Below are 23,680 nucleotides of genomic sequence, written 5' to 3' on the forward strand. Positions count from 1 at the left end.
AGACTGTTTTATAATAATATAAAAAGGGGCTACCCTGTGGATTCCTCCTTCTTAGAGCAGTTCTTCCAGACCCAGCTTACTCCCTGCTTCCACTGAACTGAGTAATTGCATCTGCTTAGGTTTGAAATAGGGAATTACATAGCAGAACAGAAGTACTTGTGGAAAGCTTTATAAAACACAGTGCCAAAGCAATGATACTAGGCTGAATACCTATTTCATTTATTTTACTGTATGTCCTGGTTTCGGCTGGGGTAGAGTTAATTTTCTTCCTAGTAGCTGGTATAGTGCTGGGTTTTGGATTTAGTATGAGAATAATGTTGATAACACACTGATGGTTTAGTTGTTGCTGAGTAGTGCTTATGCTAGTCAAGGACTTTTCAGCTTCCCATGCTCTGCCGGGTGCACAAGGAGCTGGGAGGGGGCACAGCCAGGACAGCTGACCCAAACTGGCCAACAGGGTATTCCATACCATATGACGTCATGCTCAGGATATAAGCTGGGAGGAGTTGGCCGGGGGACAGCGATTGCTGCTCGGGGACTGGCTGGGCATCGGTCAGCAGGTGGTGAGCAATTGCATTGTGCATCACTTGCTTTGTATATTCTTTTTTTATTATTATTACTATTTTACTTTACTTCAATTATTAAACTGCTCCTATCTCAACCCAGGAGTTTTCTTACTTTTACCCTCCCGATTCTCTCCCCCATCCCACCGGAGGCAGGGGGAGTGAGCGAGCGGCTGTGTGGTGTTTAGTTGCTGGCTGGGGTTAAACCGCAATACTGTGCTAGGTGTTTCTTAGCAGTAGGAAAGGAAATATATAATTAATTTTGAATGTGTGCAGGTAGAAATAGTGCTGAGTTGTCGGTGCTCACTCTGCAGATGTATCTTTTGTGTTGAATTAGGTGGAAACAGCAACTGATTCAGATACTGAAAGCAGAGGCCTACGGGAATACCACTCTGTTGGAATACAAGTGGAAGATGAAAAACGGTAATTCAAGCATGTACAAAAATCTGTAGTCTTTCATAACACAACGCACATTTGTAAACAGAGCTAATAACAAACATCTGGCAAGTGCTGACCCTAAATAATTCACAAAGCCAAATTTCTTATATGCATGCTGGTCATTTGGTAAAATTTGTAGAGATTACTTAGCAGTTGCTTAATATTTAGTTAACTTTCCAGTTTTTAATTGGAGGGAAGGAAGTGAAAGTTTTAAATTAAAGTAGTGGATTAATATAATTTCATTTTTGGCAGAACAAATACAAAGATCTGTATATTGGAATACTCTTCCTTCGATAGGACCTCTCATGCTGATGCAGGCTTTCCCAGTCCACACAGGGGAATATAATGGTTAGGATGTAACCCATGGTACCTTTATTCTAAACTAGAATCAGCTTTTACACTTGTTCAGTCCTTCTGTAGCTTTGTAAAACTGCTGGCCAATGTACTAACCCACAGGTTATCCCTGGCAGGCACTGCCTATTACTGGACTGGGACCATTATCTCATTTCACGGCAGCTGTCAGACAGTATCCAGCTGCTAATTGCCTTTTACCATCATTGACTAGAAGTAATTTGAAACAACAGGCTCAGATGTGAAAAGATTTTACAAATAATCTTTGCTTCTCTATCAAACTTTTTAACATAAATCTTTTCTAAAATGTCATTATTCGGTGGCATACCACGACAGAAAATCAACATTTAATGGCCATCCTATGAGGCAAGTAAAAAATACCACAGTCTTAAACCTGCTGCTACTATTTTTCTTTTATTAAAGGATTCTCAACAGTCCTAACTTAGCAGATTTTCAGATTTTATCTAATTACAATTCTTACTATTTGAAATTTTGTTATACGTGTACTTTACAGACTTCTATCAGGAGATGTAACCCTGCAGTTCTGCTAGTTATTTCCAGTTCATTTAGTAATGATACATGGTATTTTGTAGTATGAGAATAAATCAATATTTGCTTCCAGAGATAATTTAAATTATTTTCTTTTTTATCTTTGCTCAGATCAATTATGCCACTATGCATTTTGGTTTTCCTCTCTGTTGTTACTCACTGTCTTATTCTAGTGAGATATGCACAAAGAAAAAATACTTAGCACAAAGTCCAAGGAGAAAACCAGAATCCATTCACTGCAACATTATCCTGTGCCTCTGTATAATCACATATGTATTTATATGTCTTGATCTCTTTTCTTTCTTCCCTCTTCACCAAGACACGGACGATTCAAGCGCTCAAACAGTGTAACAGCAGCTGTCCAGGCTGACCTGGAACTGGAGGGCTTTCCAGGACACATCACCATGGAGGACAAGGGACTTCAGTTTGGCTCGTCGTTCCAGCAGCACTCAGAGCCCAGCACGCCCACCCAATACAGCGCAGTAAGAACTGTACGGACACAAGGACTGTTCAGTTACAGAGAAGATTACAGGACCCCAGTTGACACCTCAAACCTTCCACCGCCAGAACCCTGGCTAGAGCCAGCCATTGAGACAGTAGAGACTGGTCGAATGTCTCCTTGTCGACGGGACGGATCTTGGTTTATGAAGTTGCTACATACTGAAACTAAGAGAATGGAAGGATGGTGTAAAGAAATGGAAAGAGAAGCAGAAGAAAATGATCTTTCTGAAGAAAGTAAGAACATTTCAGTATCTTTCCATATAGATGTCTGCTAAAATAAGAAATCTTTTAGGATAAAGTTGTGGTCTGTAGTTTTTCCTTACTCATTTTGTAGTACCAAAGACACTCTACAGAACCATTAGATATAAGACCTCTGTCCTGCAACTGACTGTACAAGCTGGCATTTCCCAGAGTAAGGTTTTGTAGAAGTAGTTGAGGAGCCAACTGTAGAGTCAAGCGCAGGATCGAAGTCTGGTATTACATATGGCTAAAATGGTGCAATAGCTCCATCCACAGCTCCAACTCTGACACGTTCTTCCCACTCACTTGTATGGCTCCAGTGCTTGACCCTTTGCCAGAGCACACAAGGTGGTCCTACATGAACATTTTTTTGCCATTTTCCTGAATCCTGAGAATTTGCCTCATTAATGAACAGCCATTTTTAAAATGTTTTCATTCCTTTACAGGCACTTCTGCCTATCATAAAGGGTCTGTTGGAAGAACAGAAAGGAGTAGGCAAGAACAATCGTTAAAGCACTTCTGCAGTTACACAGGCATATGCACTATTAGATAGTTCAGCTGCATTTTCTTATTACAGTTTTGTCAAGAATCATTATTATTCTCTCATGTCTTGTGGACACCTTGAAAGGAGTGATGGGATAAAGTGAAAAATAATGTAGACTATTTTGGAACAAGATCCAAGCCAGCACTAATGATAGTAATATATCAAAGTGGTCCTAGCACTCAGTAGCCAGCTCCCTGTGATTCCCTCTGAGGTCAATTATCCTTGGTCTTCAGGCTCAGTTTTATAAATATTTCAATCCCTGCCAATCTGAATTATTGTCTCAGCTGAGATTTTCTCAGATCACAAATTAGTTCATATTAAGTTTTGTTACTAGCATCTTCTCCTGCACTCTCACAAATCTTACCATCGCCTCCGAATACTCTTTCCTGATCATCTTCTTTCCCCCTCAATGAGTTCTTGCTGTGATCTACCCTCAGGTCTTGAGCCAGGCCTGCATGGTCACTAAAAGGCCAATTTCTATTTCTTGTGCTGACCTTTTCAAAAGAAAGAACGTCTATGTTTTTACCTCATCATTTTTTATTTACAGTCATATTTCTCCACTATATTGTGCACAAGTCTGCCAAGTAAAAACATTGGATTTGGGGTGGGGGAAAGCATAAGGCTGGTTTTCTTCCTTCAGCCTCCAGTACTGGAGTGTAGGTGTTTGTCTTTATTTTCATCATGGCAGAGCTGAGCTGAGAATTTTCCCTTTGAATTGATACCGTGAAGACTTTAATACTCTCCTAGGGGCTGTTAAAGTATGAATAATAAAATATTTTGCTTTGCTTAGCCTGTGTGAGGATTTCCAAGCCTTCTTTCATAATGGTTATTTTTTAATACTTCTTTTTACCATATACATCTTTTTTTTCAATTCCCCAAATCTTTGCACTGATGAATACTGACATTTCTCTGCCATCATTAAGTACCCCAAAGCACCTGCTTCCAAGGTTGCCTGTTACTGATGTGGGGACATCAGTGCTTATGATCTGAAGCAGAAGTTCAAATAGCAAGACTTTCATCTCCTTGGAACGAGTAAAATTATTAGGGAGCAAGGAGAGAAACACACAGGCAGTTAGCCCCTCTCTTTCCCTAGAAGGCCAGTGAGAAGTCCGCAGGCAAGGGGTGGACTTCTGCTACCTCCTCTCTGTTCCTCATGCGCAGCCCTAATCAAATCTGCAACCACCTGAAATGAGCAGTGGAAATACCCTCACGTCAGTACTCCTTCCTCACTTGGAGGCACAGATAGGGAGTTAGCAGTGTTATTCTCTGGGATATGAAGCTGTCTGCGTACTACGTTAGGAAAACTTGGAGGAGCTGATTTTAGCTGACTACCCGTTCCCAGGTGCAGAACCACCCTCCCTCCCACCATGTGAAGCTATGCTCTTGCACTCCAGAAATACTCTGAAACACCTTGCTACACGGGGAGACCGCAATTAGGAAGATAGTTTTCAGTAAGTTGTACAGAGGACATGAAGACAAATTGGACTTCATTAATTTTTATTAATGTTTGGAGTTAGTGACACCCTTTTAACCTAGAACATTTCAGTCAGAAAACAAAACAGAATATCAGGCTTTTATGGTTCCCTGTTTGTAAGAGTGACTCTACTCTGTAAGAGAAAAAGAAAGAGCAATTCCCTTATACAGAGTTACTTGTGTTTGAGGGAACATTTTGACCTCCCTAACAGCTCAGAGAAATTATTATAGAATAGGTCTATATAGTGCATGCAAAATCAGATGTTTGTCTTCAGATGATTGTCAAAAGTGACACCCAGACTTCTGATTTTCCATTTTATGTGACTGTCCTGGTTTCGGCTGGGATAGAGTTAGTTTTCTTCCTAGTAGCTGGTATAGCGCTGTGTTCTGGATTTAGTATGAGAATAATGTTGATAACACACTGGTGGTTTAGTTGTTGCTGAGTAGTGCTTATTAGTCAAGGACTTTTCAGCTTCCCGTGCTCTGCCGGGTGCACAAGGAGCTGGGAGGGGGCACAGCCAGGACAGCTGACCTAAACTGGCCAAAGGGATATTCCATACCATATGACGTCACGCTCAGTATATAAGCTGGGGGGGAGTTGGCCGTGGGACAGCGATTGCTGCTCGGGGACTGGCTGGGCATCGGTCGGTGGGTGGTGAGCAATTGCTTTATTCTCATTTCAAGAGATCTTCCTCAAATAATTTCCAAATTACATTATCTTTGAAATGGTATCCCTTCACCTAATATAGCTTACATCAAGTGAAAGGAAGTTATCAAAGAATTATTTTCACCAATGAAATGAGCTTCACTGCATTTTAAAATTTCAGTGTGAATAATTTTTTCCTGTTGAGCCTTTGAGATATTTTGTATCCCCAGTTTGAGCTGTGGAGGTTGAAAGGTATGTATCCACAAGAACTAAAGTTTAATGATATCCCAGCATGAAATGTATCTTGACATATTTAAGCATTTGGCAGTTCCCTGAAGAAAACACACGTAAATGGGGGAGCCAGAAGCAACTAAATCTGTCTTGCCATCTTCCAGCAGGAGCTACTATTCCCAAAACACTTCACAGCAAAGTTTGCACATTCAAACTGTCATTGTTAATGCTGAATAATTTATTTTTGGCCTGGGTATATTAATTGTACCTGAAGACCAAATATAGCTTTGCATCTCATAGGAGAAGGCTGTCTTTATGATACCATTTCTATTTTGTTTTAATCACAGGAAGAGTTAAGATAGAACTGCATTTTAGAAAACAATTTCATTTTCTGCATTAGCACAATAGCCCTGAGATCACAGAAAGCTGTCTGATTGCTGTATTGATTTTTTCTTTCACTGTAGCTTTTCTCCCATAATGTTGTTTTAAGAACTTCACTCATCAGGTCTTAGAAAAGGAGAAGATAATAATTGCGGCAAAAATAACCTCTCTCTCTTTCTTTTCACAGAATTTGTTTATTTGGTCAGTTGCCATGAATTGTATTTTGGAGTCTCTGCAAAGTTCATATATTGTTTGTGGGGGCAGTTATTTGTGTTCTCAGTGTTTATTATAACATATAGAGAGCAATATATATAAAATATATATGTGGCTGTAACTGTTCCCAGGGTAAGTCATCTGATCGTTTGCACTAGCAGGGCGCCTTCAAGCAGAGATATGCGTTTCTCAAGGGTGCTGACTGGAGTTTCAGTTTTACACCCTGAAAATTGTGTTTGGCTATTACCAGTGTGTAGGTGATGACAAGAAAAACACTCTCAATTGTCACAAAGCTATTGAAGACCAAGAGGGCCAGGACTCTGCCGCCCGCGAGCTCTGCGATGGGAGCGGGAGACCGGCGCAGGGAGGGGGAGAGCAGGCGATGTCGGCGGGGAGCCGCAGTCCCTGCCCACGGCTTGTAGGCAAGGTCTGGCAGAGGGAAGCAGAAGACATCCTGGGCTTCTGAATGCCACATGCTTGGCCACTGAAATATTTCAGTGCACAAGTCAAATGGAGAACAGCCACACAGAGTTTACTCTCGTACAAAAATCCTAAGATAGATGCAAAAAAATTAACTATAGTATAAACTATGCCAGCAGAAAGGTTGTTTTGCTGGTATCTTCTGCATCACGGTTAGGAGCCCTGCTGGCATAGCTACATAGTAAAGTGATCTCTGGAGTAAAAAAGGCATTAGAAAGAGTGAGCCCTTCTCTCCCCTTACCCCTTCATTCCATGGATGCTGGATTTTTCCTTGCTAATCCTCTGGCTGGTATTTCCACAGTACTGCAAGGGCTTTAGTAACACGACTGAATAGCAACAGAAAACATAGAGTTAAATCTCCCATTCTTTGAAAAAAAAACCCCAAAACCCCTCACAACCAATTTATTTTAGTATATTCATGAATTAATCATCTATAAAAGCTTTCGTAGGTGTTTGACCAAATATGGGTTATGCTTTAACCAAAGAGAAATTACTGACATAATTTCCTAATGTTTTTCACAAACTTATCCTTCAGGAACTCTAGAAATTTGCATTTGGAGTGTTGTGAATGACTACAGAATGCCTTAATTGCCCTGAAACAGTCTTTAAAGTCAATAAAAGACAGTCCCATAGTGTGGAATCCGAGCATTTCTCCTAGCATTTGTATTGTTCTGCTCAATTTTCTCCTCTTTGAACTCAGCTCCATTTAGGTAAAAAGTGAGTTTGCACCGAGTCCCACTGGGTGCAGAGGGATCCCATTGCCCTAGCTACCCTCCAGAGCACTGCCAGCTGGTAGCTGTGCTGTCCTAAAATGTCATCTCACTCTGAATATTATACGTTTATTATCATGCCTACCTGCTGTGTTGATAGTGAAAAAGACATATATTTCTGAAGATTACTAATTTAGGTTTAGAGATTAGACAAATATTATGCCCTGCTTTGTGTCAGGAGGATGAACTAAATGCCAGTTTTTTCCAGGCATATTTTCTCAGATTGTGTGTGGAGCAATTTATTTATGAGTATAGAAAAAAAATGGAACAATCAAATGGAACGAAAATTTAAATTAAAAAACGTCATTTAAATAAACAGTAATGAATGCCAGAAGCAGATTGATTGTTAGTAGTTTCTCATTGCTGGTGCAGCAGTGACACAATTGAGCAAAGCTTTTAACCTGTCAAGAATAGAGTTACAGCATCAGACTATAATCATGGTTTCATCAATATAGATCTAACTTTTCCCCCTCTACCTTTGTGATATGAAACCATTTTCAATTACAAGGTTTTGTAGCATTTCTCAAGCAATACAACACATATATATTACTTGCAATTTTGTAATATGCTTATTGCAGGGGAAAAGACACCACTGTGTTAATGGGCATGTTGTACACGGCAGCTTACACAATCTCTATCCAGGGTATAAATGCTGGGTCTGCTTCTACTGAAGTCATGGACAGGGTTTTGTATGTCTTCAGAGTAGAAGCCGTACAGGACCACACAACAAAAATGCAGTGCTTCATACGCTTCAGAGAGCAGAATTAAGGTTGTGTGACATTCAAGTAAATATAACATTATCTTAATGGAGGGAGATATATGGATTATATGAAAATTATATATATTTATGTGTGTTGGTAGATTTTATCATAATTTATTTACAAGCAAAATCTTCTAGGCATCACCAAACATCTCAATCTCTCCAGTCTCTAACGTTCATCATTCTTTCATGGAGATAATCAATCTGCACTCATCAGAATAATTCCCCAATGCATGAAATTAATAACAAGGCTTTGGCTGTCTATTAATATTGTGCTAAAGATTATGAATTGAAGTGTTTTAATACTTTAATTTAATTACAGCAAAACAGAGTAGCATGAATATGAGAGATTCTAACTTCTATATTTTATTACATCTGATTTACTGATTGAAATGGAAATAGAGTTAGATCTTTAGTAAATGGTAGGGCTGTGATTATACATGTGTTCACTACTGTGACTCAGTGACACATGCGAGTAGCCTAGAACCGCTGTCTTACATTCCTAACGGATCTGTATCACACAAAAATGCTGCGTTGTCAGTGCCTAAGTCTTGTCTCGTCTGACTGGGCTTTAAATCACTGATGCTTGTTGACGTGATCCTTCAGGATAATGAAGATAAAGCAAATGTTTCTTTAAGATGGGGTTGGCATAACTGTGAGATTCACTAGAAAATATCAGTCATATATAGATTCTGTCAAGATCTACATTTCTGCAGTAGGACAAAACCAATGTCCCTTACTCAGGCTATGTATTTGAGCTACGAATTATAAAATTTAGCAGGGGAAACTAAAACTGAACTTTACTCACTATGAGACAAGCACTACAACCATCAGCCTACGGAATCATCCTCACTCTCTTTCTGCCCAGTGAATAGTTGACCATAGCATGGAATATGCGATGTCAGGGACCTGCTACAGCACAATTCCCCATCCTGGCAAAGAAGGGACCCTGATTCCACACTGGGACTTATGTCCTGAGCTACAGAGCACCAAGGGTAAAGGAGGATACAAGGCTTAAGTCTTTGCCTTTATTAAAAATTATGAAAACTAAATCAAAACAATTTGTTTCAGATCAAAGGAAACATTTCTTTTTTATTTAGGTTTTTGTATATTTGTTCAGGTTTAAACACCCAAAACATTGCTTTCTATATGCCAATAACTCCATAGAGGAAAGTGAGGGGTTTGGTGATCAAAAACCCCCAACCAATTAAAATACTTTATTTCATGTGGACAACAAAAAAAACCCCAAACCGCAGTGAATTACTCATGCAGCCCTGAACCACTTAACCCTTTCACAAATGGGTGCCACATGGGACTGATGAATTATGCATATTGCCGTTTAATTTAGTGTTGTGGCGCAGCTGTACTGTTTGTCTAACAGAAAATGGAATAGAGTTTGAGAACCACAGCTCTACATATTAACACATGCTGATAGAGTTACAGCGTTTGTATGTTCCCACACGAGCCTAACTTCCAAATTATCTCTTGCTGCTACTTGTGGTTAAGCAGATGTTTCACTGGTCTAGAGAAAGCAGAATTAAAATGTAATACCTACTACCAAAATACTGTTTTCACATGCCACTCAGTCCCTTCCTATACTTATTCTAAATAACAACAAAATGTTAAGCCCTGCCAGAGTTTAATGTTTTCTATATCACAGGCTGCAGATCAGTTCTGCTGTACTATTGTAGCTTCATTCCACCCTCTGCATCCTGTTTGAATTATCAACTTGGCTTCCTCAAATCGAATTAAAAAATGTCAGAGTAATTCCTGTCTCACCCCTACCACTACCTGTCTCTATCTTTACCCTAAACATTATTTAAAGACCTGGAAATTCTCCAGATATAAAATTAATCTTCCATTGAAACCCCAGCTTATGATGCTTTTTAAAGTGTTGCTTTTTCAGCATAGAGATGGATGGGGAGGAAAGGAAGTGTAGGAAAGGATGCGGAGGAAGGAGGTGTAGGAAAGTATATTGCTACCTACCAACGTGTGGTATTTATCCCAGCAAATGTGGGAGTCCAGGAGGAGTTCATTTTCTAGGGATAAGCCAGTCTCCTTAGGCACTCCAGTCAACAGAAAGAAACAGGCATCTCCAGGAAGAGATTCAGCTCATCTAAAAATAAGTGCCTAACATGGCTGAGCTGATGAGCTCAGATTACTGATTATAGAGCATCCAGAAATTTTGATTTAGACAGATGACTCTCGGAAGCAAAGTCAAGTAAAATGAATTTGGTCCCTTTCCCCGGTGCTTATGCACACTGTAAATGGCAAGTACACCGACAGTGGGGAAAGCCCAGCGAACCACGGGGGCTGATCGTGATTCAGCAAAGTCCTGGAGCACCCGCTTGTGTCCCACTTTGTCTGAATTAGGCCTTTGTGTATTTTCCTGGGTAGGCAACCTGTAACTCCTAATGGGGGTACCATGACATGTCTCAGAGACATGATTCCTCTGAGGATCTCATCCTTATGGTAGGAGTATCTTATGTTACAGTTTAATGTATTAACCTTACCCCCAGAACAGACAGGGTAAAGAGAGCTCATCCAGGGATCATCCACACAACTGAGTGAAGTCATTAGTGATTGCAGAACCAGAAGATATTATCTAAGGTACATGTAAAGCTCCCTTTGACATCAGGGGGAACAGGCATCTAACTGGTTCTTGAGGCAAGACTATTATTTCAAGAGTTTTCAATTTACATAAGCAAATGTAAATGGGGGTGGGGGTGGGGTGTCCTTTACTTTACTTTGAAATTTAAGATTGTTCTCAAAAACATATGTATGTATGCCCACTTCAGGAAGCTGTCTATATTCCCTTGGTTTTTTCTACTTCCTTAAGCAAATACAGTTTTAGCTGTTCTGAGTTATTAATATATCATTTGTTATTGCCAAAGGGCAAGGTGCCACAGAGCTTTCCGATACCTCTACCTTTTTCAAAAATATTTTAGGTATATAATCATAAACAGCAAAACCAAATATTTACTTCCTGTATAAAATAACAGTAATTTCAGCTACGTATTTTTTGAGCTGGATTTTGCATTTACTGCCAAAAGACAGCTATTGGTAATAACCTGTCTGTATGCTTAGTCCTAGGTAAAATCCGAAGTGCTGTTGGAAGCGCTCAGCTCCTCATGTCTCAGAAATTCCAGCAATTTTATTGGCTTTGTCAGCAAAATCTGGTAAGTCACCATGTCTGACCATTCTTGAAGAATTTAAAGCTATTCATACAAAACATAACTTTAAATTTTAGAATTTAATATTTTTACTTCAAAGGTAACAACAAAAACAAGTGTAGCATACCCAAAGAGCAGCATTCTGAAATGACATTTTCATGTCTCACATTTTGTCTTACTGGTCTTCTTTTTCTTTTTTTTTTTTTTTAAACTTAATCCTGAAGTATGGTGTTAGTACATTTTTTTGGCAAAGCAAACACGTAATTTCAGTAATTTCAGTCTGGCTGCGTTTTGCCTTTTCTTTTTTTGCTGTCTTTATTAAAGAAAAAAAATGATAAGGAAACAAATGCAAGTTTTCTGAGACATAATATTATGTCTTATTTTTGTAATACCCTAAAATAGTAGCTATATTTCTGGTAAGAAAGGAGAAATTTTTCACATTACAGTAAGTGGAGAATAGTAAAATAGCAGAATAGCAGAGAGTATGTGATCCAACTTTCTACCTACCTGAAAATAGGACTGATCTTGGAAATGGGAATATACATAATGCTCATAAAATTGGGTTTCATAATTTGCATTGCCAATTATATATAAGATGTCCTGGGGTTAAAGGAACAGATGCAGTATATTACTTGTGAGAGTTACTGCTATTGTTCTGGAAGTTCATTAGAGACTAATTCAATTCTAAATGTTATCTTCATTAATATGACAGCAGCCATCAGTGATATAAATGTTGTGGCAAGATGATACTAATCAATAGAAGAACGTAATTCTTCTAGCTATGGCTGGTGGTAGAGCACCTACTTTCTTCGGCTCACTTGAAAATCAAGTGTAACTTCCACCTTTTGACTGCCCTTACACCCCATATATTAAAAGTGTTGAATTCTGTTGCGTGCATGACAGCAGACATGACCTGTATGTCTGGTTAGATACATTTCTTTACTTGTTAGTATTTACCACATAACTTTTTAAGGCAAAACATTCATTCTGCAGAGATCTACTTGCTACTTTCCATCCATAAAGTTAAATATTCAGAATTCCTGAAGCTGCGATCAAATATTACTGAGAAAGTCATGCCAAAAATGTCCTACCTTCTGATAGAAAATTATAAGATATATGGTCCTCATTAGGAAAGGATCCAATTACTCACTTCAAAGACTCTGTCAAAACAAGAATTTTAATAGCTCTTACAGACTGACAGAGGAAATATGCAAAGTCAGGCAAGCAGGGGATGACCACGTTTGTAATATCAAATACATCATGTGTGCTCCCTATCTAGTCATTTGTTTCATAGCGAAAGAAGGAAATCTTCATCAATGTCTAAAAGTTTCTCAGTGCAAATTTCAAAGTGCCCTCCATTACCTGACTGATTAAGCTATGCAAACTAAGATTTGGAGAGCCTAACCTCCATTCCACTTCATTTATCTTCAAGTGGGTCCAGCACTTGTGCTCGAGAGCGTTACTGTAATAACAAGCGCAGCTCCTGCTCAGCACAGCCGTCAGCTGTTTGGAAGTGCGAACAGTTCATTACTGCAAAAGCAATAGGTGCACAAGGAGAAATCTACAGCTTTGCAGACAACATGACCAGAAAACTGGCAAGATTTTATTTCTCTTCTTATTATTTGGATAATAAACCTTTGAACTCCGTAACAGCAGCTTTATCCCGCTCCGAAGATTTAGGCTCTGAATAAACTTCAGCTTCACTAAATCAGTAACGGGCTCTGCAGAAAGCAGCAACTGCATAACTGGACTTTCGACTAATTCATGTTTTGAGGCCTTTCTTCCTATGCCTAATGACAGAGTTTGTTGTTAAATAGTCACTCTGTGTACCCACAGCAGGCTTTCCATATGCTCCTAAGGCAGCATCTCGGTGCCCCACAGGAACGCTGCCAGACAGCAGCCAGTTAGTGCATTCCCCCACTCGAAAACATCTAGCACTTCCAGGGCTACCACACAGCAGTTTCTCTAACGGTGTTCAACAACAATAAGCATAAATGTAGGACAAAGAACAATGGTGTTTACTGCTGTCAATTCAAGATGCAGCAAGGGTTTAGGAAGAGGAATGTACTTCCTCAGACTGAAATTTAACCAGGAAACTCACCCATCGCCTATGGACTTTTCTAAAGGGTCGCGGGTATTTCAAGGGACACATTTGATTATGCTCTGGGTTAAGATCTCTTAGCGAAGACTCTCACTTAGGGTAAATTCATAAAAACGTAAGCTTCAATGAAGTTTTTTTTAAGAATCTGGCTGGCTATCTCCTACAGTGTACTGATCCCAGTAACTGCTAGAAAAAAAACTTCACTGATTAATAATTACTCCCTTCTGCATTATTCACATTATGTCTTGTAACACCCTGTTTTTTCTTTGAAGTGTCCTCCTCCGTACTCTCTAGTCAGCGCAGACCCTGCTCAGCTCGTGAGATCATTGCTCAATATGTCATGGTTGCAGGCAAAAACAGAGCGACTCGAGCACCAGCTAGGTACTTTTCGCTTGCTTTAGGCTTCCTTCAGAAGGAGGGCTGCAAAGCTGAATTCCAAATAAGATACAAATAAATGAGCAGCTTCTGAGAAGAAACAGGTTTAAGCCAATCTTTTCAAAACTTAGTTAGCTGTAACAGTAATCGTTTGTGCCAGCATTTATCCGTGGACTGCGGATCCATAAGCGATAGCAGCAGGAGGCAGCCCTCTTGTGTCCAGCCAACGCACCGCACACTCCTCTGCAAGCAGCCGCGCTGGAGGCTGCGACCTTCGCAAAGGCGATGAGCAGTGGGGAGCACAAAGCTACAGAAGAGCAATTAGCCTTGATTCACAAGGCAATGGCATTTCAATGAGTGGCATCATTTTGTGGCTATTTAGAGGAAACTGGGGAGAGGGACTGAGGAGACCAGGCTGGAGAGAACGGGTTGCAATATAAGATATATTGCTGTGGGACTGTCCTGACAAATTTCACACAGGGAGTCGGTTCCTGAAGCCTAAGATATTGACCTCTGTAGAGTAACTAATACCACTGACATAGATCTTAAATGGTTTTGAAGTAAATTGGGATCTACCCAATTAATTTGTTTTCAGTGGACACTAATCTGGAGTCGTATCCTCTTTCCCAGAAGTCTGTTATAATCTGTATGGCCAGTCCCCGAAGCTCCCTATGAAAAGGAGACGTTCTTCTAGTCAAGAAGACTTCGAAGTGGATAGGCTTTTAGGCTGGTTCTTGGCCAGGATTCCCAAAGGGGTTTAGATAGGGGTGACACTGCATGTTGTCATGCCCAGCTCCAGGCACTCAGGTCCCACTGTGGCATCTGCAAACCCAAGTTTGAGTAGCAATTCCTGGCGTAAGACCCCTAGAAATGTGCAATTCAAGGGAGGAATTCAGTAGAAATCCTGACTTATAGCCAGTTTTTAGGCAACTATGTGGGGTCGTGTTCAATACGTAAAATGCCTTTGTCCACTAGATTTGTAAAAGGTGGGGCACAGAGCCTTGCTTCAGCAACAACACCAGTGTTTCTAACATAGTAAACTAGTCATTACAGCTTTTGCCCAGGAAAAAGGAGATCCAGAGTCCCTTTGGCCTGGTTGCAACTCCATCTCTCCCAGCTCCATTGTGTAGATCATCTTAAATGCTTCCTGGTGCCCTGGAAGGGAAGAGACATTTCTCCATCATCTTTATAGAGATCTTTATTAATTAAACTCTATTTCATTGAAGTGGCAAGCCTAGCTTATTGAACTAGTACCAATGCTCGTAGAGCATAGGGTTAAGAGTCTGTATACTACATTTTTATGTAATTTTTATCTGGCACGGACATCAGATTGGTAGTCAAATGAAGGGTCATCTTGCTAATTGTTACCACCAATGTTTGCTCCATTAAGTGTTGTGCACATAGCGCCACTTAATTGCAGTACTTGGGGATAGTGCCTTCCCAGTTCCTGAGCCTAATTCGACCCCCTGGAGAACAAAATCCTAACATCCCCACCAAAATTTTATACCTTCCGTCTATATTTGAAAACACAAGACAATGTAAACATCGAATTCAGCATAAGCTGACAACTTCTCCATGGTGTTGTTTTGTCTTCTAATCAGCTATCATGAATGTAATGTTTAACCAGAAAGACTTCAGGCTGGCTACAGCATGAACCATGTTCCCTTTCCCTTTAATAATCAGCAGGCAGAGGCTGGCAGCTTGTTCCTTTTTAGAAATGCAGGTCAGCACAGCATATGGTGCTAAGGAACTTCCCGTGCCACACAGATTCAGGAAGGCTCACGTACAACATCCAACTCATTCATGTTTGGGTTGTGTAGGAGGCACAACTTCCCAGACACAGCTCCCAGCTGCAAAGCGCACGTAGCCTTAGCACCGAGCAGCTCCGTAGCAATGTCAGCTGGCGTGCTGCCTTTCCTGCCTCACAGCTCGTTAAAGCCTGCTGGTCTATTCATATTCTCTCCTTTGTGCACGACAGGACCCGAGTGCCATGCCGAGACCAACTTCCCAGGACCTAGCAGGTTTCTGGGACTTATTGCAGCTCTCAATTGAAGACGTCAGCATGAAGTTTGATGAACTGCACCAGCTGAAACTCAATGAATGGAAAATAATAGAATCACCTGAAAGGAAGGTAAGCAGACTATGGACAATACCATTTACTCCCCATTTGTAGTCCTGCCGTCTTCTTGTGTTAAATACAATAGTAAAACACGATAGGTTTTTAACCCTAGAAAATATCTAATTGGCATGGCCCGATTTATACATGGAAACCTTCATCAGGTGTGAGGATTTTTTTCTTTTTAACAATGTTGAGCTGAATTTTATAACAAATAAAATGAATTTTGCTCCATAACACTTTTGTTCAAGTTATTTGGATTCACATGCTAAAGGCTAGAACTGAAATATGTTCTGATTAATTCAGACTGAGGACAATAGCCCGAAAATTCAATCAAGGTAAACTCAGCACTCTGCTACATTTGGGGCAGCTCAAACCTGAGCACTCCAGTGTTTAATCCTGCCTGCACGACACAACTGATACTAGAACAGGAGTGAGATAAAAGCATGTGGCAAAACATAGCATAAGTCAAACTAAAGCTTGGCCAACGAAAGTTTGGGGGACAAAGAGTACTTCTGGCAAAATGCCTGCACCTCTGCCCTGCAACTCCACCACCTGGGAGACACCCCAGCCACAATGCTTACAAACCAAAGGTGGCAAATTGCCCACAAAAGCAATGTAATTCTGAAACTGCCTTTCCCCTTTCTAGAGCTCCATGCCTCACCTTGATTATCCCACTATCCTTGCTGATTATTGTATCAGTCAGATGAAGACAGCATTTGGTTTGAGTCAGTACTGTTGGCCTCAGGTGAATACTTGTTTGGTTTGGGAGGAATTAGGAGGCATTTTGACAACTCTTTCATTTCTTCATGCTCCTCTTGGATTTTAATTTTCAGCCAACTGGTTGGTGGATGGTGAGTTTGCAACTCTTGCTTACTAGTGACAACTGGAAGTAAGAAATTATTGTAGTGACAGCAACAGTGATGTTCCTAAGAGGGAAATAACTAATAGTGAAAAAAAAGTAAGATGGGACAACAGGAATGGAGCCCTTATGTTCCTGGCTGAAAAGAGAAAATAGAGAAAATAAAGACTGGAAGAGCTGGCTGTCATGGGGAACAGCATCTTAGGCTGCTGCACTGTTCCTGTTGAGTTGAGAATGTAGAACTATGTTCTTAAATAACTTTAGTTATTTAGTCTGGGCTAATGCATTTTGGTAGTAGACTCAGAATTAGTTTTAAAAAAAAAGACCAAACAATGAAGAGTCTGTAAACCATAGGCACATCCGTTCAATTTTTGTATTATTTGAATCCCGCTGTGCATCAAATTAACTGTGTTCTCCATAAGGAACAGCCCATACTCTGGACTATTACTATTACTTTGAGAGTGATATAGCAGAAAGATTGATCATAATAACCATGCTATTATGTATGAAGTTGTGGAATCTCCGTCTTCGGGGCTATTCAGTCCAGTATTATATATGATGTTGAAAAACCTGCTTTAACTTCGAGGTTGCATCTAATTTCAAGTGGGCTTTGAATGGGGGTTGTATCAGATCGCCTCCAGAGGTCCCTTCCAACCTAAACTATTGTATGATTCTGTGATTCTACAATATCTTTTTAAGGCCCTTATATGATAATTCACAGTCTCTAAACGGAGTAAAGTATCAATTTCGTACCTCAAAACAATTCCTGATTTAAAACCTACAGAGCAATTTACAGCTACTTTGGTACCAAAGTCTACTGACTCTCACTTTATAATTTGATAATTCTTCAATATAATTTTCTTTAAAATGGTCCAGGCTGGCAAGCAGAACAATTAGCCCTATGTTCTCTCTCTGGTTGGTGCTTGCATGTTTCCATTTAGCAATTCGTAAAGGAGACTAAACTAATAGACATGTATACACAGCTGCTATCTCATATCCAGCTGAGGCTAAACTCAGTATGATTAATTTAATTAAAAATCCTGCCCTGCTAATCTCAGACAGTCTTTTCACTTGATCAGACCACACAGATGCGCTGAATTCTTATTGGAGAGCCAGTGTGTGTTTCTGTTTATAATGAATGTAATAACGTGTCAGCTAAAATTAAACGAATTCATATGAAAGCAAAGTACACAGATTGCATGTGCAGGATACCTGCAAGGACAGTAGAAGGAAGGGTAGTCTTTTTTAAGTCACAGGACTGCAGAATTTGTAACGGTTGCTGAAACAACCGGGTTTTGTCAGTGTCCCTAGTGTGAACAGCTATTCATGTAATCCATTAGTCAGCTGATTGGAGAGCACAAATTGAGCATGCTTGATGTACGTAACCAGTATTTTGCATTTCATGTCTTCGATTTGCATGCTCTGCTGATGGTACCTTCTGCCCGCAGTTCACCCTCAGTTTTAATACCCTGTTGCAGGAAGAAAGAAAGGTTCCTCCTCCTGTACCAAAGAAGCCCCCAAAAGGAAAATTCCCTATCACAAGAGAAAAATCTCTGGACCTACCTGACAGACAGCGACAAGAAGCTAGAAGACGGCTAATGGCTGCCAAGAGAGCAGCCTCCTTCCGGCAGAATTCAGCCACAGAGCGTGCAGACAGCATCGAGATATATATCCCAGAGGCTCAAACCCGGCTTTAAAGACAGAATGCTGCAGAGTTCCTTTTTTAAACAAAATGCTTGTACAGTTTGTCACTTACCTGGTAATTTTTGTCTCATTCTCTCCACTAAACATGCCCTTGCTATTGTGTTCTTTGTGCCATAAGCACAGTGGAATGCTTTTGATTTCCTCAGAATTTGCTGAGCTCACCGCAAGAACGACTTCTTTTTGTATTTATTGTCTGACTTACAATCAGCTACAATGGATAGGGCTTGTCGAGACCCGACTTATCCAATATATTCTCAGAGGACAACAAGAAACACCTCTTGAGATGGAACCCAGCTTACTTTTTTGTTATTTATATTTTTATAAAATGTGTGATAATTAGGGATAAGAATAACAAACTATAAATGGGTGCATCTCACCATTCACTAGAGGCATTAGCTAATCCAAGTAGAAGGTGCTACAAATGTAAAGAGCAGGAAAGAAAGAACCCATTTATCTCTCTGACCTCCAGTTTCTTTTCCTAGAACCCAGCTAACATATTTACCCATGCGCTCTGCCACTCTTCTCATCTTTGTTACTGCAAAATAACATTAGGCCTCTCATGTCATGCCAAGTTTCTGGAGATGAACAGGGATATCCGACCACTAAAACTCCAAAGTTCATCAGAAACCAAGAAGCAGACAAGTCTGGTGGTGGTGGGAATGCCCACTGAGAAACGTTTGCTGTTAGCAGTATAACGACACTCTGAAACCTAAGCAAAATTATAATGCAAGAGGACTTGAGTGATGGGTGAAAGGAAAACGGAAGCCTTAAAAAGTTAGATCTTCTGTAGCAAGATGCGTAAAGAAAAAGTTATACTTGCTCCTTTGGAACACTCATTGCATTTTTAACAGTTCTTTTACGTGTTAACATTTATTTTATAAACCTTCTCTCCTTCATTTTAAGAGCTGTGCTACATGTAATATTTCAAACTCTCAAAATGTTATATCAATTGAGTTTCCAGGGTATCCTTGAGAAAAAAAAAAATCTTGCTTGTTTAAAATGCCAGTTGTGATGTTGTAAACAGTTTAAGAAATATGAATGTGAGTGGTAAGTATATCTAAGTTTAAATGGTTATGTTAAGGTAAAGGTGAACTGTGGTTTACAGTTGTATTTTTTTTAGAAATATTTTTCTATGCAGTATCATTTACGGCAAGAATAAGCTTCTTGCTTGCTTCAGACATAAAAAAAAACATGACTCAAGAGATAAGTGATTTCCAGCCATGGAATATAAGGAAAATAATATATTTTCAAGCCTCGCATTGTCAGAAGAGAGAGTTGGTAACTACCACAGTCAAGAGGCTTTAATTTAAAACAAATTAAGACAGAATTATTCCACTTCACCTACCTTCCAGAGCCAACCGAGCAACCCAGCACTTAGAAGTCTTCAGGTGAAGACGCAATAAGATGAGTAACCCGCAGCCCCCGATTCCAAGGTTTGAATCCTACTGAACACTATTTTAGGTCAAAACAGTCTGAACCCAGTGAGACAGACAGCCCCAACTACCGCATCCCCTGTTTACCTGCTTTAACAAATGCAATGTATTTAGCCATAGGCAGAACAGCTATTTAATTATACTCGAGCACTTTGGTTCTTCACCTGATGAGCACTTTAAATCTGAATCCCACGCACCCTGCAGCCTGACGGATGACTGAAAACATGAAGTATCATAGGTTATGCAGATCTGACATTGCTTCAAACCTGTTTTCTTTTGGGGTTTTTTTTTTTTCTTTTTCCTTCTCTTTTTCCTACAGTGTGTAGTATTAAGCATGAGTTCTGTCTTTGGAGCACAGCTGATAAAGCATGTTTAGCTTCAAGATATGAATGTTTAGAGATGAAGTTTTGAGAAGTTTCTGTGAGGAGAAAACCCTGTAAATTGAGCCTGATATCTGGTATATACTTTACCAAATAGCCTTAAACCATATTTGGAAGCAAAAACCAAGACGAATGTATATCCTTCAAAAATGACAAAAAAAAAAAAAAAAAAAAAGAATAAATCCCTGAAATATTCTTCTATAGATGAAAACATTATATTGCCCATCCCTTGCATTTTCAAGGCATTTTCTATTAAGGAAAGAGCTGAATCCTGAGTAGTGTACAATATTGATGCTGCTTCCTACATTTGTTGTGCTATTTTAAATACAAATGTACCTGCAGACATTGGCATCTTTAGTCTTGAAAACTGATATATTATTTAAAGTGGAGCTGCTAATTAGAAATATCCACACAAAAATAAAGCCAGTGTCTATCTTAGATTTAAGAAATTTAAAATGGACACAGCACACCTATACATATATATATATATATGGCAGCTGATACATTTTATCTAATTTTCCTGTACACTTCAACGAGAAATCACACTTGACTTACTTGCTTGAAAACCCCTGCCTGCAGCAATAGGTCATGTGATTAAGACAAGTTGATTTGATCCTGCCAGTAATCAGACTTTATAAAGACAAATTGTAAAAACAACAGATTACAGATAAGCTTAGATCCTAGCTGACCTAATAATGCCGACTTGGAGCAATCCATATAAGTCCATTTTAGAATCACATTTTGATAGGTTTTTGATATGTTAAAATTTTATTGGATGTTCTCAGGCAAAAATAGGCCTGCGTGAATGATGCCAACCCTGTATTTTACATTTCCCATGCCATTACGAGAAAATGTTCAATATAAGCTTTGGATATCTATGATTTCGGTTTGTTCCACCTTTGTTCCCAAAAAAGAAAAAAAAGAAAGAATCAAAAGTAAACTAGATGCCTACTGAAAAATCTGATAATATGTTATCTGTGCGTGTTACATTTCAAAGTGCAATATATTAAATTCTTGTACAGGTAACATTCTATCATTAAAGGCAAACAAGCCATTTCTATTTACGTATTGTATGTCTGGTTAGTTTAGAAAAATAACATTATGCTTATCATACTTGTGTTGCAAATAAATCAAAGTCAAATTGCTTCAGTCCCTGACATGAGAAACACAGCATGTGGTATCTTAATAAACATATAAACAGATCAATTGTAATCTGACCCCACATCATAAAAATAAAATTCAGTAACAAAACCAACGTAGGTAAATAAACATAAAGATAGAAAGTGGAATGCTTTCTGCTTAAAGACTTCATGGTGTAGACTCACACAGAACAGCTGGATATAGCAAAATAGTCTAGTGTTCAATTGAATACTAATTAGACTAATATTTATTTTAACAGATGAAAATTATAGAAAGTCTCTGTTCATTTCTTCATTGCCTGTAAAACACAAGTATAATAAACAGAATTCTGAAAATTTAAATAAAGAGAAAGACCTGACTGGTAAAATTGTTGATATTTGCCATACTTATTTTTGCTTTGTATATTTTTTTAGATTTGGAATTCTTTGTAAATTGGTGAAGTACATTATGAAGTATTTTATTATTTCTTGTCAACCTGATCAGAACGGCCTTTGGCAGCATGCGAAGACTAATAAGGTTGTACAGTTTAATACCAAAAAATGACGTTTTAATTCATGCTTAAACCTTGTCACTATGTTAGATTTGAGATCAATCAGGAAGGAATTAAAGCGTGCATAGGAAGGTGTGTGGATTTCATATACACATATATATGAAATACATTTCATATAATGGAAATTATTTGTTTTAAAATAAGCCCATGTCCTGCTGTATCAGTAAATTAGCACTCTAGTTTCATCCTCTTCAGCACAGCATCTAGTATAAAGTGAGGGAATGTTCGGTCATTGGGCGGTTTTGCAAGGAAAAGAAGTAACTGCTACGTGATGACGTGCCACGCAGCCTCCTCATGCCCTGCTGGCAGCGATGCCCTCCAGAGGCTCCTGGCCCCACGGCACCCTCGGGCAGCGCGCCGCGCCGCGCCAGGTCCACCCCGGCCCCCTGCGCCCGGCGCCCGTGCCTCCAGATCAGCCCGTCTCAGCCCTGTGCCTTCAAAGCCTTGAGCCTGCCCTGCCCGGGCGGTGGGTTGGATGTCCTCCTCGGCGTTCCCGCGTTGGCGCCGGTGGCAGGGGGCACACCGGAGGCTGCCCCATCAAGTGCTGGTTTGTGCATGTTAATTTGAGATCTGGAGTTGGTCTGGCAGCTCCAGGTGTCAAGCTGTGTGCGCTGAAAAGCTGCGACATCCTGAGTAGCAGGAGCCTCAGCATTAGACGGAGAGCTTAAAAGAAACATGAAAGCAGCGTTACTCCCGTTACTGTTCCCAGAGCATCTTACCATGTAGTGATACCACCTGCAAGCTGTATTCGAGGTGAGGAATATCAGCAAACCCCTTAATGTCTAGAGAGGTGCTTCCCGGTGTATGACAGGTTGACACATTTATACAGTGCCTTTCATCCAGAAGGATCTCCAAGCACTTTATGAGCCGACACAGACTCCAGGCCGGGCTGCAGCTGGGGCAGGTTACCCTGCCCATAGCCTGGTGAGCCGGCACAGCGGGATGCCGGGGGCTCTCCTGCCTGTCCCCACGCTGCCGGGGAGTTTCCTTCCACACCACCCTCCCAGTGCCCGGGAGGACCCTTATGCTCTGAGCCTGTGCCGAAGGTGAAGCCAAGACGCGAGGGAAGTCCCAGGAAGACCTGAGCAAAGAAGAGGCGAGGGCAATGCTCATACCATCCCTCCAGGGTGTAGGCAGGGATAGAAAAGCATCAAATTAAGAACAATGTCTGCTTTTGCTGTTCATTCAGCGAGGGCCCCTGCGGCGGAGGAGCTCCCCTGGGAGGGTGCTGCAGGAGAGCCCTGGCCGGTGCCGGGCACGGGAGCTGATGGCACTGCAGCCGAGCCCTCTCGGTCGGAGATCTCGGCAAGTCTCTCCTTTGCAAGTGCATTCCCCCACGGCTTTCTTAGCGGGAGCGCCCGATCTGGGGCACGTGCTGCAAAACAGCCTTCCCCTGTGGCCTGACTGCCACGCGCCCTGTTCTCTCCCCAGCTCTGCCCTCCGGCCAAGCGAACGCGAGGGACAACGTGAGGCGCGGGACCTAGGCATAGGCATTATGCTTTGGTTCGGGCAGCTGCTCTTTCTGAGACTCCGCTCTAACCCTAAGGGCTCTTTGTACAGCAGAGCAATGGGGACGCCTCTCTCTGCATTGGCAGGAGAGGCAGACTAGAGGCAGCCATTTCATACTGCAGATAACAGAAAGAGGATATATACATACATACATATACGTATAAAAAACAATTTTTCAGTGTGGTGGTCCCAGACAG

The 23,680-nt window shown here is 40.5% G+C and overlaps 1 protein-coding gene across 1 annotated transcript in view; it reads left to right on the top strand.

Moving 5' to 3' along the window:
• Positions 1 to 21,859, top strand: part of DLGAP2 (DLG associated protein 2) — a 102,232-nt gene extending 80,373 nt beyond the window's left edge. Inside the window, exons 7-12 of the mRNA XM_075145177.1 lie at positions 901 to 986; positions 2,221 to 2,636; positions 11,228 to 11,319; positions 15,768 to 15,920; positions 16,742 to 16,759; positions 18,246 to 21,859. Coding sequence (XP_075001278.1) covers positions 901 to 986; positions 2,221 to 2,636; positions 11,228 to 11,319; positions 15,768 to 15,920; positions 16,742 to 16,759; positions 18,246 to 18,464 — 984 coding nt within the window. The 3' untranslated portion in view covers positions 18,465 to 21,859. The remainder of the gene's footprint in view (positions 1 to 900; positions 987 to 2,220; positions 2,637 to 11,227; positions 11,320 to 15,767; positions 15,921 to 16,741; positions 16,760 to 18,245) is intronic.
• The last annotated feature ends 1,821 nt before the right edge of the window (positions 21,860 to 23,680 follow it).

This window comes from Calonectris borealis, chromosome 3 (genome assembly GCF_964195595.1).
Source record: "Calonectris borealis chromosome 3, bCalBor7.hap1.2, whole genome shotgun sequence".
In the NCBI taxonomy this organism is placed as follows: domain Eukaryota; kingdom Metazoa; phylum Chordata; class Aves; order Procellariiformes; family Procellariidae; genus Calonectris; species Calonectris borealis.